A 16,413-nucleotide genomic window follows, 5' to 3' on the forward strand; every position below is an offset into this window, starting at 1 on the left:
TAATGTTCATATTTGTTCTGGAGCCCAAAACTTGAATGTCCTATCGTAGGAGCTGGTAGCTATGTACTGGTTGTCCCCTGAAATATCGACGGACATAATTTTTCCGTCATGTCCCGACAAAGTTTTCAGTGGCTGCCATGTTCGTGTAGTCCACAGCTTCACAGTGTTATCATATGAAGCTGTAACTAAATAACTTCCGTTTTCTTTTTGGAATTTCACATCGGAAATCAGGTTGGTATGGGCCGGTATGGTATAAAGTATAGATCTTTTCCTCAAGTCCCAAATTTTGCAGCAATTGTCTTCACTGGCGGTAGCTATATGGTAGCCGTTTGAAGAAAAATCAATTCCTAGTATAGCCTTTAGGTGACCTTCCATAAACATTATGCACCTTCCAGTTCGAAGATCCCACACTCGACCAAATGAATCTAGACCACTGAAACAAAACCCATAAAATAGAAAAAATGAGAATGGGAGCATGTGACACATTTTTTTGTATTTGTTTATTCGAAACCAGACATTCAAATTTATAAGTACAGAAAAAATAATGGTCACTGCACTGATTTTCAACTATTTAGTAGATTTTTTTGACTAAGTGTTAACAATGAAAATTGTTTATTTTGGGGATAATTTGATACAAGTCTGAGATAAAGTTACTCTAAAATCGTTGAATTTAAAAATATTTTTTTATGATCTAAGAGGTTTCTAAAGAAAAAATAATTGAAAACTAATTTTTTACATGTTTTTGACTAACTGCTACTTGACTTCAATCATAAATATTCGCATTTCTGACCGACATATTGGATAATTTTAATTGAAAACAGTCATTCGCGCCTAAATGAAACGTTGAAAATAGAATTACAAACCCGACAAAAAATTAATATTTTTTTTTTGAGAATATCTTTGAAACTTTTGTCATCAATTTGATTAGGATTTTGGGAAGAAATTCTACAATTGAAAGAACTAAGTCGAAAACTCATAAAACTTGCTAATTAGAAAGGGTCCATTTTTTAATCATCGACCAAAATTATAAAAAGAAATCGAAGAATACAAATAAATTGGTCAATTACTGGATCTCATATTACATTAAAGTAAAACAAAAGGTGTCACAATTAAATAGAGAGAAATTTGAAGGTGGTTGAAACCATGTAGGAAATATTTTTCTATTACCCTACTACTCAATTTTAAGAAAAAAAAAATATGAATATATAGTTTAAAAGTGCATTTCCCAACATATTGATAATAATAGACTTTAACGATAAAAAAAAAACGGACCTGATTAAGAATGGTTTAATATTTATTTTTTTTTTAAGACAAGGTTCACCTCAAATTTGCACTCATAAGTTTTGCCTGCTTGCTTTGTGACTGCCACACTTGATTCTAAGGGGTAACACCACTGTAAAATTCTGAAATACAGCGATTTTTGCCATTTATTTTTTGAATGGAAGGAAAAGTAAGAGAATAATTTTCAAGGATAATATTAACCATGTCTTTCATATTTAAAAAATATATACATATATATTTTCATAAAAAGTACAAAATGGGGACCCTGGAGCCATTCTCTTGAAGCATGTTGAATTTGAGGCGCTCTGCGGCAATGCAGTACAATTAACGCAAATTTGCATGTGACAGAAAAATTCTCTTAATCTAGATGAGTATGGTTAGAGAAATGCTTAGGGCATTTTGAAAACATTAATTTTTGTGTGATTGGCGAGCATTTGAAGTAAAAAATTCAATTTTTGACAAAAAAATGCAATCATTTGTCAACAGTGGTGGCCTTAGGGCTTAGGGGGTGGCGAGACAGGGCAATCGCCCGGGGCCTCGCGCAACAGTCCTTAGCTATTAGTTATAGAGGTATATGACAATAAAATAAAGTTGATTAATTCATAGTAAATACCTATATTAATAAGTAGTAATAGGTGCCTAAATAAAATTTTTCATTTAGATTTATTTAATTATCGATATCAAAATCAATTAATTTATCAGTGGATAATAATATTTTTGTAATTTGACTGTAAAACATAATAGAAAAATATGTTTGAATCTTATACCTTATTTTATCATTAAAAATTTGTCGTCCTTGTATTTGTTAACTTTTAAAAATTTCTTAATATTTGAAAACTCCAAATTTATAACTTTTGCATTTCTCTTAAAACAGAAATATCTACATTCGATTTACATACATTTCACAAAGAACAAGAGCCTCGTAAAGATCTGTCGCCCGGAGCCTCGCAAAGATATGCTGTACGAAGCCTAACAAGGCTGCCGCTGTTTGTCAATAAATAATGTTAAAATCAACTTATCGAAAATCCTGTACGAACTTTTCTTCGGAATGTTATTTTAAAAATATGGTCACAATTTGGAATGAATAGAAAGAAAATTACTGTTATGTTGTGTGCTATTTTAAAACTGGTGTTTCAAGAAAAATGCCTTTAAAATTTTGAGATATACACTATACTTTCATTTTAAAATGTTTCTAACTGAACACAAACTCTCTTAACGACATCTGTTAGTAGTATCAGAGAAGCTAGAAATCAAATGGTAAGTTTGATAAGTAAAAGAGCTCAGAATTTAAAAAAAAAAAAATTGTACAGGCATGAAACTTTTTTCTCCTTGTTCAAAAGATTAAAAGTGTTTTAAATCAATTTCAAAAAAATAGATTTTCTGAAAATTATACAGTGAAAACGATAGTCGAAAACAGAGAGACTGGGAAGAATTAATATCTATTCATGCTTATTTCTGCTGGAGTTACATAAAATTAGTCAGGAACCCGGTATTTGTCGGGTAACCAGCGCAGTGACTTAAATATATGTGATGTCATTTAAAAGTTTCACATGAAATTAGAAATAACAATTATCAACATTTCCAAAACCAAGTTTTTTAATTCATTTGTGGCATAAGCTTTCTCTCTTCAGTAAATTTCTGATAGTTTCCAAACTGGTTTATTATATATGTGTAGTTGTAGACTACTTGCCAGTTGTAGTGTAACAGTTGTAGATTTTGCTCTGCAAGAATAGTTGTTTAGTTTGATACTGAAATTTGAAATAAGGACAACAAACGAACAATGGAGAAAAAAACCTCACTCAAATCTGTCACTGATTAGATGGAGTATGTTCTTTTTTGTTTTTTTGTGATTACAGGTTATGACAGTGGTTGTTATTGGGTGTCAAACAGACTAGAGGGAAAAACAATTATTTTAATTTCCAGTCATAGTTCGAGATTTGTTGTGCAAAAACAGTAATATCTAAAGGCGGTTTTCCACTAAACGGACAAAACAAAAACAAAACACAAACTTGTGTCGAATAAAACAAAACTGTAACTTTTCGCAAACTTTTTGAAGACTNACTTGATAACTTTTCTAAAAGTTCATATATATGACATGTATTTGGTGTCAAATTAATCAGCAAGGCATTAGCAATATAAAAAAACTAATTTTAGTACATTTTTTTTTAACAAAATTCATCTGATACATATAATGATATATATTTTGATATATATCACCCAAAACTAAATAGCATGCTATTTTACATCACTATCCTTAGCTATTACTTATAGAGATGTATGACAATAAAATAAAGTTGGTTAATTCATAGTAAATACCTATATTAATAAGTAGTAATAGGTGCCTAAATAAAATTTCTCATTTAGATTTATTTAATTATCGATATCAAAATCAATTAATTCATCAGTGGATAATAATATTTTTGTAATTTGACTAAAACATAATAGAAAAATATGTTTGAATCTTGTACCTTATTTTATCATTATTAAAAATTTGTCGTCCTTGTATTTGTTAACTTTTAAAAATTACTTAATATTTGAAAACTTAAAATTTATAACTTTCATTTCTCTTAAAACAAAAATATCTACATTCGATTTACATACATTTCACAAAGAACAAGGGCCTCGTAAAGATCTATCGCCCGGAGCCTCGCAAAGATATGCTGTACGAAGCCTAACAAGGCTGCCGCTGTTTGTCAATAAATAATGTTAAAATCAACTTATCGAAAATCCTGTACGAACTTTTCTTCGGAATGTTATTTTAAAAATATGGTCACAATTTGGAATGAATAGAAAGAAAATTACTGTTATGTTGTGTGCTATTTTAAAACTGGTGTTTCAAGAAAAATGCCTTTAAAATTTTGAGATATACACTATACTTTCATTTTAAAATGTTTCTAACTGAACACAAACTCTCTTAACGACATCTGTTAGTAGTATCAGAGAAGCTAGAAATCAAATGGTAAGTTTGATAAGTAAAAGAGCTCAGAATTTAAAAAAAAAAAAATTGTACAGGCATGAAACTTTTTTCTCCTTGTTCAAAAGATTAAAAGTGTTTTAAATCAATTTCAAAAAAATAGATTTTCTGAAAATTATACAGTGAAAACGATAGTCGAAAACAGAGAGACTGGGAAGAATTAATATCTATTCATGCTTATTTCTGCTGGAGTTACATAAAATTAGTCGGGAACCCGGTATTTGTCGGGTAACCGGCGCAGTGACTCTTAAATATATGTGATGTCATTTAAAAGTTTCACATGAAATTAGAAATAACAATTATCAACATTTCCAAAACCAAGTTTTTTAATTCATTTGTGGCATAAGCTTTCTCTCTTCAGTAAATTTCTGATAGTTTCCAAACTGGTTTATTATATATGTGTAGTTGTAGACTACTTGCCAGTTGTAGTGTAACAGTTGTAGATTTTGCTCTGCAAGAATAGTTGTTTAGTTTGATACTGAAATTTGAAATAAGGACAACAAACGAACAATGGAGAAAAAAACCTCACTCAAATCTGTCACTGATTAGATGGAGTATGTTCTTTTTTGTTTTTTTGTGATTACAGGTTATGACAGTGGTTGTTATTGGGTGTCAAACAGACTAGAGGGAAAAACAATTATTTTAATTTCCAGTCATAGTTCGAGATTTGTTGTGCAAAAACAGTAATATCTAAAGGCGGTTTTCCACTAAACGGACAAAACAAAAAAAAAACAAACTTGTGTCGAATAAAACAAAACTGTAACTTTTCGCAAACTTTTTGAAGACTGGCGTGTTTTGCGACAGTTGGAGTTTTGTTTTTCGGGTCCCGCTCGAAAGCGGTCACATCAAAAAGATTCGACGTGTTTTGAAACTGTAGTGGAAACGGTCGTGTTGTGTTTTCTATTTAAGTGATCCAACCCAATATCTATATTGGCGTTTTCTTCTTCCCAATAACAATATTTTAATCATTAATGAATTATAGCTATTAACAAATATATATGTGTACGGTTAAGGTGTTTACTTGGCTAGTGTACAAACTAACTAACTAACCAAGTAAACACTTTAACCGTACATATATACACTTACTTTTTTTTCAAAGACTTCAGTATAAACCAGCCATAACTAAGAATAAAAAAATCTGCTCTAAACATGTTGGTTGGTTATTGGAAAAATGTGTTCCGACTTCTTCGCGACAACCAGTGGAAAAAGACCAAAAACAAAACTCAAACAAAATGTAGCCCGCTTGATGGAAACAAGAGTTTTGGGTTTGTTTCAGTTTTGTTTTTGTTTTTCAGGTTCTAGAAAACACAAACAGGACATAAACTCAACTGTCCATTTAGTGGAAAACCGCCATAACAATTGACTGCAAAATTTCAGAAAATGTAAAAATTTCAATGCGAGTCTAGTAAATCTGTTAAAAAGATTGTTGCCCTGAAAGTTGTGCTTTACGAAAGAGTTTCAGTCCCCTATATAGTAAATAAGTGAAATGCAGAATTACTAGCACATTTTTTAGGCACTAAATGTAAGTATTACAGTATCAACTTTTATGAAGCTATCTATCATCACTTCTCAAAAAATATATAAAAAAAAATTGTTTATACTATAAATTTCAAGGCCTCTATTTCAGAAGTAGTACATTTGTGGGTGAACGTCTATTTTAAATAAACTTTTTTGTTTATTTTTACTTGAGCTATGTCACAAAGTTTGTGCACTTTCTTGTAGAACACCTTGTACAGGGTGTCCCATTTATGTAAGACACTTCGACAGTCCACAGTTGTGATAATATCAATAATACAATAAGCGTTTGTGCCAAATCCATTCCATCATATTTTAAAATTATCAGTTATACCTACAGGATGTCCCATTTGCTCTGGGCTTTACCTAACTCTTTTTTAATGTAAAGAAAAGTATGAAAAGCATTGAATATCTTAGGTTATAAGAAATAAACTCTAATATACCTTAACAACTTTAAAAGCAAATTAAATGTTATGACTGATTTATTTAAAACACTATTATCTTTGTTTCTGGAATAATACAAAATAGTTTCCAACATTCAGACGCATGTCCATTCCGATATAATGCTTACATAAGGTTTAAAATTTCAAAATTAATTGCTTCCAATCAAATGTGATTGTGTCTATTTAAAACTGTTTCTAATGCATTAGGAACAAAGCTGTTGATATTATCAGTTATGGATGAATTGGTCTTAACTGGGACACTTTAATATCTCGGATTTGGGTATTGCTTGCAAATATAACCACAAGTTTCCACATATATTTTTCTTATTTGGGCTAAACCCTGTAAAGTTATTAACTGTTGAAATTGAGAGTTAAAACTCGAATATTTGGTTGTAACTGTTTTGTTTCTCATTAAAGTTGAATCATTTTTCGGTAAAAGCTATTTCTACTAATGTATTCAATTCGCTGATAGCTAAATTTATGTCTACTTTTTTAATTTTTGTCACCGTTCTTAAAATTCTTATATTTTTTTAACTGAAAAATATATACCCCTTTATTATAAATGCAATGAACCATTTTTTTCTATGCCATTCGATTATTTAAAATAATGAAAAGTTGCTTTCGAAATTTTGTTTTACCTTTCTGTTTCAGACAGATGCGAATTTATTTACCTTTTTACCTTTTGAATTTGATTTAGCTTCTATGATACTACCACGACAAAGATAAAAAATCACGTTCGCTTTGTCGCAGTCATGGTATCCAAGTTGTGTGCAACTCATAAGCCTATGACAAAGATATATTATTTTGTTCGCTATTGTCGCACACACAATCGAATGGTATAGAAAAAAAAATAGTTTTAGTGTTATATTATTAAAATTAATAAAAGACAGTTTAGGTACATTTTTTAGAGTAGATTGAACTTTCATAGGAAGCTTTTTTTCTAGCTCTTACTCCTTTTGAGTTACCTTGAAAAACCCCTTATTTCATTATTCACCCCTGGCCGGGGGTTGAAAAAAGAATTACTGTCACTTATTGTTATTATACAGGGTGTTTCAGAAAACATGGGCCAACGCTCGGGAGCAGATTCCTAAGCTAAAAACAAGATTATTTTTTCATATCAACATGGGTCCGATTTCGCTTTGTTCCTTTAGCTACAGGGTGTCAAAATTTTAAAATGTGTTTTTTTCCAAAAATCTAGATTTCCACTTTGAATTAAAATGAAATTTGGACAACTATTTACAACCGAATACATATTCCTAGGTATTATTATGTTGAACATGAATTACAGGACCGGACTTACTTGCAAGCCTTTGGATTTAATAAAAGAAAACATCTCTAGGGACATATAAAAGAGCTTGTTTATAAAACTCCTGTCACTTCAAGGGAAGATCTTTGGCAACGTTATCAGACGTATTAGTTTTAATTCGCCGAGACATAGGGATATTTCGACGAGTTAGAAAGACCATCAAAAAACGAATTCACAGTTGTATTCGAGCTGAAGGTAGACACTTTCAACATTTCCTCTAAAATGTTATATTATGTTTATCGAGTCGAGTTGTTTATTGTAGGTACGTTCATAATTAATTCTGGATAAATAAATAATTGTTTATTTTAATATTACATTTAAAATACCGAGAACTCGAGGTAAAACAAAAAAATAGTAAGTCAATTTTTGATCAAAATTGAGCTAGACTTTAATCCATGTATAGTTTTTCCGATATCAATTGAAGAACCAACAGACTAGTATGTACCAGGTTTGGTCGCTGACGCAGCAACTCGGCATTGAAATATTTGAAAAACTTGTTCCCATATTTATTTAGCCATACCCATAAACAGGTCTGGTCGAACTAAACGTGGAGATGATAGAAATGTATACGCTCAGTTGAAGAATGTGAGCGCGGGCAAAAGAAAACGATCACAGTTGTATTGGGCTACTGGGCAATAAATCACAGCAGATGACAAGTGGTTCATAAATTGCCCAGGAATGCGGAATTTGGTATGGAGAGGTTTTGGAGACCTTTTGAAACAGAACAAAACGAAATTTACCACCAATATAATAAAATTGTTTGAGGACATAAATAATTAAAATATGAAATTTTCTACACATTATATACAAATTATTATAATTTTTTACCTTTAGCAGAAAATTTTTTTAGGGACGCCTATGAAACTAATTAAATTTTATTACCAGACGTTTTTTTGCATATTCAACTGACTTCGAAAAGACTATAATTATAAATTAGACATCTCAACGGAGAACCAATTTTTTCTTTGATTAAATCCAAGGGCTTGCAAATAAGTCCGGTCCTATAATCCAAGGTCAACATAATAATACCTAGGAATGTGTATTTGGTTGTAAATAGTTAGTTGTCCAAATTTTATTTAATTCCCTCAAGTGAAAATCTAGATTTTTGGAAAAAACATTTTATTTTAAAACTTTTGACACCCTGTAACTAAGGAACGAAGCGAAATCGGACCCATGTTGATGTGAAAAAATAATCTTGTTTTTGGGTTAGGAATATGCCCCTAAGTGTTGGTACTGTTAGCCCATGTTTTCTGAAACACCCTGTATACCTCAAACTAACTTGTATATAAAATTCAGGCAAGTTGACCAAAATTGCGATTTAAAGGCCCATTTAATTGGCAGCTTATAAACTCAATATTTTGATAAAGACAACATACTATTTTTGACATTGTAACTGTAATAAATACCTGAAAGCAACAATTAATAATTCTTTATATAGCCAAATAAATGCAAAATGTCAAATGCCATTTGATATAGTTAGCTTGTTATATAAATGATTAATCAGAAACTCAGAGGAATAAGTAAACATAGAGGACACATTAAGGATTTGTTGACGCAACCGGAACGTTTTTGTTTACAAACTGTAATATTAGCGCGGTTGACATATTTCATAATAGTCATTCATAATCAAATGTTAAGCGAAAGAGTTTTAGTAATCATCTTAATGTTATTTACCCGTAAATATTTTACATTTTAATTGAGATTTAATTATAATATTGTTGTGATCGTTATTTTAAATTTATATGCTCTAAGAAATGGGCAGAATAAGTTCTTTTTTACGGGCTGGCAACACTGTTGGTTAGCTGTATGTTTACATAGAGCTGCAGAGGTGCATATTTATTTCGTGTTTATAAGTGATATTTTGAGAATCTGTGCGTTGGCCTGTTATTTTAGTTTATTATAGACAATTCTAGTGTAAGAGACAATGGTTAAAAGTAGAAAAACGTGTTCGTTTTGCAAATCGTGCGGAGACGTCAACCTAACCTATCATCGGTAAGTGTTTTAAAATGTTTTCTGACCATTGGCGTAGAATAGCGAAATTCTACTAAACAAATTTGATATTGATATGTGATATTTTTATAGATTTCCATCGAATGTAGAAAAATTGAAAGTATGGTGTGATGCACTAGGACTTGATTGGAAAAATTTGCCTAAATATGCATATGTTTGTTCGAAACACTTTTCCGCAGATGAATTCATCATTGGAAGTCATAGAATAAATATTTTAAAGCATAGTGTTCCTAAGCCATTGGATATGACAAAGTAAGAATATGTCTTCTAAGCTTGTGATATTTTCTGATTAACTTATCAGTACATACAGTTTTTGTAAATTGATGACTCTTATTCATAGAATTTTAAATTAATGTATGTTATTAGTTGATCAAGGAAATATAACTATATATAATTTAGTACCTGCAATTTTAGTAACAAGTTTCGTATATATGTAAGCATACATAATAAAAAAAAAGTTTCCATAATTTTAACTAAAAAAAGTATTCCACAACATAACACAAGAAATTTGTATATAATGAATAATTTACTGTAAAAAATGACATGTTGAAATACTTTTAGGGATCTCAATGCTACAAATGATCCTGGTGATTGTAGTTCCACAGACACCGCAAATTCTTCACCAAGTTCGAGAACATTAACAGTATCAGAAGCTGACGATCAAAGGTAAGATTGGATAATATTTTTATTGTAATTCTTTACTGATATACGAGACAAATGTGTTGTCCATAAAACAATATATAAGTGTTACACATATTTTAATTAGGATTCATTCTTTACGAAATTATTGTTAAAGTTTTTCTAATATGTTGATACATCTTTGTATTTCTAGGTTTACTGCTATTGGGAATTGTTCTAATAGACATAATAGCCCAAATAGTGCAAGTTCCTCAACAAGTTCAGGGACCTTAACAGCCTCAGAATTTGAAAATCAAAGGTAATACTCAATACTCCATTTACTGAAAGCTAAAAAGTAACCTATGTGAATATTTTTCCAGTTTAATGTCATCACCATCACCTAAACGAGTAGTACTTGGTGCAATACAGGCGGAATCTCTTATTTTTAGTCACAAAAGAAAGTAAGTGTGTAAGTGTAAGAATTTTCTAACAAATTAATAAAACATGATTAATGTGCAATATAACAATTTTAATGCCATGCCATTAGCACTAAAATGGTGGTACTTTAGATAATAGCAATATAACGCCAATGCATGTGTGTTGTATAACAATCATATTTACACATTGATACATTTTTTTTAATACTCATTTATTAAATTTTCTAAATATACCTAGTCATTATCATTTCACAAGAAGTATTTTGTAAATAGTTTTTTTTTTTGTTATAGGCCAGATAATTTATTTTTATTAGAAGGCGAAAAGGAGAATATACCAGAAAACGTATCTCAAAAATCGAAAAAGTAAGTATTCTTATCGGATAATTAGAGTATAATCTTATTTTTGTGAATTTGATAATTAATCATCTATAATACTTTGGTATGCATTATTTAACTTCTGGAAAAAAATTTAAACAATAAAATTTTAGACGTAAAATTAGTATTCCTCGCCACTTCGGAGATATAACAAGTGAACATTTGGATGATTCCAATATGGCAAAAATTTGCTGGCGCATTGCTAAAAATACTATAAATATGCAAAGGAAGAAAATTAATAATCTCCAAGCTCAAAAGAGAAGGAGAGAAAACAGGATATTTACATTGGAGAGTTTAACCGCTGACTTAAAAAGAAGAAATTTAATATCTGAAAATGCTCAAATAAATTTAAACGTAAGTTATTTCCTTAGAGGAATAAGTAAGTATATTCCTCTAAGGTTATTTCAAACTACTTAAACGATGATTAAATAAATATTTATCTTTTTTTTTTAGAATTCAATATCTGAATCTACAAAACAACTTTTTAGTTGCTTACTGAGGAAGCGAACAAAGCAATATCCTCCAGAACTCCGAAAGTTTGCTCTAACTTTGAACTTCTATTCAAGAAAAGCATATAATTATGTTCGTTCTACATTTTGCAATGTACTACCACATACCAGAACTTTATCTAAATGGTATGCAAATATTGATGCTTCCCCAGGTTTCATGCAAGAGGCTTTGTCAGCCTTAAAAATTAAATGTTTAGATGCTTCCGAGAAAGGCAATAAAATATTGTGTAACCTAGTGTTAGATGAAATGTCAATAAGAAAAAAAATTGAATGGGATGGGACGAAGACATACGGTTACGTGGATTTAGGTATAAATACGGACAATGAAGATTTGGAAGAAGCTAAGGAAGTTTTAGTTTTTATGCTGGTCTCCTTAAATAGCAGCTGGAAGGTACCAGTAGGCTATTTTTTAACCAATGGTTTGAATAGTTCTGAAAAAGCTAACCTCGTAAAAAATTGCTTAGAGTTTGTGCACCTGAGTTCCGTTATTGTCACATCAGTAACATTTGATGGAGCTCCGTCAAATATTGCAATGGCAAATGCCTTAGGTGCCAATCTTGGAAACATGAAAACTTATTTTGTTCATCCAAGTACAAGTGAAAAAACATACATATTTCTTGATCCCTGTCACATGATAAAATTAATTCGCAATTCATTTGGAAGCCAAAAAATGTTAGATGGCAATGGAAATATTATTTCTTGGGATTTTCTAGAAAAGTTGTGCCAATTTCAAGAAAATCAGGAGCTCCATGCAGCAACGAAACTGAGATCAAGGCATATGTCATGGATAAGGGAAAAAATGAAAGTGTCTCTTGCCGTGCAAACACTTAGCAAAAGTGTTGCAGAGGCACTAGATTTTTTAAATATAGATTTAAAAATTTCATTGTTTAAAAATTCTGAAGCTACAGCCACATTTTGCAGAAACTTTAACAATTTATTCGATATATTTAATTCTCGGAATGTATTGACAAAAAAACCATTTGAAAAACCCCTCTCTTTGGCAACAGAAAAAAATTATTTTGAATACATGGATTATTGCTCTCAGTATATAAAAAATTTAAGAATTGAGAATGTAAATATATTAAAAACCAAAAAAAAACAGGATTTTTAGGTTTCCTTGTGTGCATTGAAAGTCTCAAACAGTTATACACTGACAGGGTAAAAAATCTGCAACAGCTGAAATACTTATTAACATATAAGTTGTCTCAGGATCACTTAGAAATATTTTTCAGTTGCATCCGTAGCAAAGGAGTTTATAATAATAATCCAACTTCAAAACAGTTTCAAAGCATTATGAAAAAATTGTTAATACATTCTGAGATTTCAGGAAGCGAAAAAGCTAATGCTGTAGCTCTTGATAGCACAGCTATTTTACATTGTTCAAGTGTCTTACCAAAAGTTGAAATTAATACTACGATGCAAGAGTTACACAACAGTAATTTGTATTGCACAAAAGCAAATGCATGGAACTTAACATTGTATTGCCAAGATGTAATAGCATATGCTGCCGGTTTTGTAACTAGGCAGTTAAAAAAAATTCTAAACTGCAGTTCCTGTTTGGAGATTATCGAAAGTAATGAGACAATTTCAAAATTGCAAATAAGAAAAACATATGGATGCTTAACTAAAGCTTCTCACTTTGTGATTGAAGTTTGTAAACATGCAGAAAAATATTTTCGGAGTTATTTACATCTCTTTAATGTAAAGGGAAAAAAAGTTGACTTTGTTTTAAAATATATAAAAATTAAAGCTGCAACAAATATGCCAAGACATTTAGTAGCATATTTTTCAAATCACATATTTGACGATGAACCTTTAACTAATCATTTTAATGTCATGATCGATCTTATTTTTGAAAAATATTTTCGTTTAAGACTGCATCATGAAATTTCACAACTTAGTGATAAACAAGAAAGAATTAGATCAGTTTTAACAAAAACTATTTTATTTAAAAACCAATAAGAATATTACTATAGTGCAAGTTGGAATAATAGATTTTTTTGTCTTTTATATATCTGGAGCTTATTAGAAAAAGGGCCAATGTCAGCAAGTATTATAAACCTTAATTATTTAAATTTTAAAATGGCCTAAGTCCATCTTAGTTTAATAGAAAAAGGGCCAATGTATGGACTTTGGTCCTTGAAATATTTTTAAAACGTTTGACAAACGACCAATGTCCACTGCAATGGACATTGGCCCTTTTTCTACCAAGTTCCAGATATAATACATATAATAAATAAGCACCATTATATAATATTTCAAGTATAAGTTTAAAAAATTGCATAAAAATTATATATTTTAGTTAATGTAAATTTAGTAATGTAAATAAGTATTAAATAAAATGTTTGAAATATCTGTGTAATTTTTAAAGAAACTACTTTCTAAAAATTAATATTGTGTACTGTAAACCTAGTCCAATATACGTNCTGTGCTTGGTGTGGTTTTTGCTAACACTTGGAACCGACTACAGAGATAGAGTCTCAAGCTAGATAGGGCAAAGATATACAACACATAATACACCAATCTAAACAAAATTAATATCAAAACACATAAATTTTAATTTTGGCGCTAACACATAAAACATACAAGACTATACACATATACACAATCATTACAATATATATATGTGTGTAAGTTATGGGTATAATGTAGTTAATGTGTTTTAGGCTTAGTCAGATACATGTAATGGTGTATTAGGGTCAACCTATTTCAATAAACAGATGTATTATATATTTGCTTTTGTGTATTTATTTATTTATTACTATTAAGATACGTGGAAAATAATATGATACATTAATTGTAAAAATGGTTCGTTATACCGATATCAAACAAGTACGCCTTTTTTCCCTTAAGAGTATGAAACTTTTTAAAAACAGGGATAAAAATTTAAAAAGTGACCTATAAATTTATTTACCCAAAAATTAAGCAAATTTAATGAAAAACAAAAAAGTTATAACAAAAGATACATTGTCAACTCTTAACTTTAAGAGCTAATAACTACAGATGATCCAAAAAAAAAAAAACTTGTAATATTATTTTTGCAAGCCTTACCCAAATCCAAGATATTGCCCACCCCTTCGTGGATACACATTGTGTAATACATAAAAGAAATTTAATTTTTAGACTAGCAGGATATCCCCATTAATAAAATTAACAAACATTTAATTTTCCAATTTTGTAAATGAAGTCTAGTAAAAAGGTCAAAAGATCAAAATTAACATACCCTGTTGCACAAACTGAACCGTCGGTTTGAAAAGAAATGCAGTATACCGGTTTGACATGTCCTTCCTGATGGAGAACTTCTGTGCATTGTTGAAGATCCCATAACCTCCACGAGTTATCGTAACAGCAAGTACCAAGAAATCTTCCAGATGGGTGGAATCCAAGCCTTGACACTCTATGAGGCATGTGCCCTTCTATGTCAGCAATAGGTTCTTCGCTAAAAAATGTCCGAATAATTCTAAATTAAGGTGATCCTCTTGAATAAAACAATAGGTAATTTAGTTCAACTGGGTAATTAAGTATTAATATAACAAAAAAAGTGAGTTAACACTACCTTTTAAAATCCCAAAGTTTAACCGATCCATCTGAAGCACATGAAGCCATGTTACAAATATTTTCTCCTTGGCTAATAGTTGCTTTTGGATGAAAAATAATTGCCCCTACATTGCAAGTGTGTCCTTTAAGTGTTTGCTTTAATTCACAATCTGGCACTGACCAAACTTTGCACAAACCACTCCTGAAAATTTTCTATTTATATACATTTTAATGAAAATAAAAAATTACCTACTTGTAACTTACCATGATGCAGTGGCCAATAGACTGGAGTTGGGACTAAACTGACAAAATGATATTGGTCTTGTATCACCAACTTGACTGGAATATATTGACATCGCTTGAAGTTTTTTCTGAAGTTCTTGGGTTTTAGCTGTTTTTGTTGCTGCTGGTATGTCTATTATTCTTCTCGCCTCTTCCAATCGTTCTTTTGCTCTGGGTAATGAATATTCTGCTATCCACAATCTAGCTATTCTTAACGATTCAGGACCTTCATGGTACCATGTTGTTTCTTGATCTTTTTCAAAAAGCTTCCTCTCTTCTTCTGCCTCTCGTCTTATAACTGCGTCTTCTCCAATTCTATAAATTTTATTAGTACATGAGTTTCAATAATTGACCACATCATTATAATTATATATAGTTTCACTTTTAAATAAAGTTATTTTACTCTAATAGAATAAACATCTTACCGACTCAAAATATCTCTCAATCTGCATCTTCTATCAGCTGGTCCTTCTCCAAATAAACAAATAGGTTCTCCTAACTGTCTCAGGTTTCTTTTTACCTCTGCATCATCTGTTGATACATTTATTGATCTAGCTTTACGTCTACGTTCAAATTCTTCTAATAGTGCTTGTTTATCTCTTGACATAGCCTCCTCGAGTTCCATGTATTCTAAAAAATAACTAAGTAGATATCGATATATTTTATAACTCTACTATAATACTAACCAGAAGACTCCGCAACTTGAGGAGTTGTAGAAGTAGGTGGAGGTTCTGAATCATTACTAGTTTCAGCTTGTGCTTCCAATCTGGCTCTTTCGGCATCTTCCAAAGAACCATAATGAATTGTTTTTTGTTTTTTAATATACTGCACCTCATCTTCATCCGACATTTTTTTTGGTATATACAAAATTAAATACCTAATACCTGTACAATGCTGATGTAAAATTATTAAACAACAATAAAAAGAAACGCAAAACACAAATTACCAATATTTATATTTATAACCTCACAAAACTATTACACTTCTTCTTCCTCCAATTAAATAGCGTCGTGACAGTATAAATACATATATCTAGGTTTTTCATCAGTTCTGATCAGATCAGATCAGATCAAATTAGTTAAGTGGACAAAGTTTTATATAATTTTTTGCCTATTTTAACTTTTTC

At 30.4% G+C, this 16,413-nt stretch overlaps 1 protein-coding gene across 2 annotated transcripts; it reads right to left on the reverse strand.

Moving 5' to 3' along the window:
- Positions 1-2: 2 nt before the first annotated feature.
- On the reverse strand, positions 3-16,262 carry LOC108917104 (U4/U6 small nuclear ribonucleoprotein Prp4). Of its 2 annotated transcripts, XM_018723547.1 has the most exons (7): positions 16,234-16,262; positions 15,974-16,181; positions 15,713-15,917; positions 15,270-15,602; positions 15,025-15,207; positions 14,692-14,907; positions 3-433 (listed from the first exon to the last, which is right to left on the reverse strand). In XM_018723547.1, exons 2-7 carry the CDS (start codon positions 16,134-16,136, stop codon positions 7-9), a joined length of 1,527 nt encoding a protein of 508 aa, XP_018579063.1. In that variant the 5' UTR covers positions 16,137-16,181; positions 16,234-16,262; the 3' UTR covers positions 3-6. The 2 variants fall into 2 exon arrangements, with proteins under 2 accessions (XP_018579063.1, XP_018579062.1); XM_018723546.2 differs by lacking the exon at positions 16,234-16,262 and having other exon boundaries at positions 15,974-16,224.
- Between the last annotated feature and the right edge of the window lie 151 nt (positions 16,263-16,413).

The sequence above is a fragment of the Anoplophora glabripennis genome, unplaced genomic scaffold (assembly GCF_000390285.2).
Source record: "Anoplophora glabripennis isolate ALB-LARVAE unplaced genomic scaffold, Agla_2.0 scaffold45, whole genome shotgun sequence".
NCBI lineage: Eukaryota > Metazoa > Arthropoda > Insecta > Coleoptera > Cerambycidae > Anoplophora > Anoplophora glabripennis.

Excerpts from the sequence above, each read along its gene's own strand:
- LOC108917104 (XM_018723547.1), bottom strand. The coding sequence starts at position 16,136 with ATGTCGGATGAAGATGAGGTGCAGTATATTAAAAAACAAAAAACAATT. Across the intron at positions 14,908-15,024 it reads AAACTTTGGGATTTTAAAAG|CGAAGAACCTATTGCTGACA; the intron begins GTAGTGTTAACT and ends GACATTTTTTAG. Across the intron at positions 434-14,691 it reads GGTTCAGTTTGTGCAACAGG|TGGTCTAGATTCATTTGGTC; the intron begins GTATGTTAATTT and ends GTTTTGTTTCAG.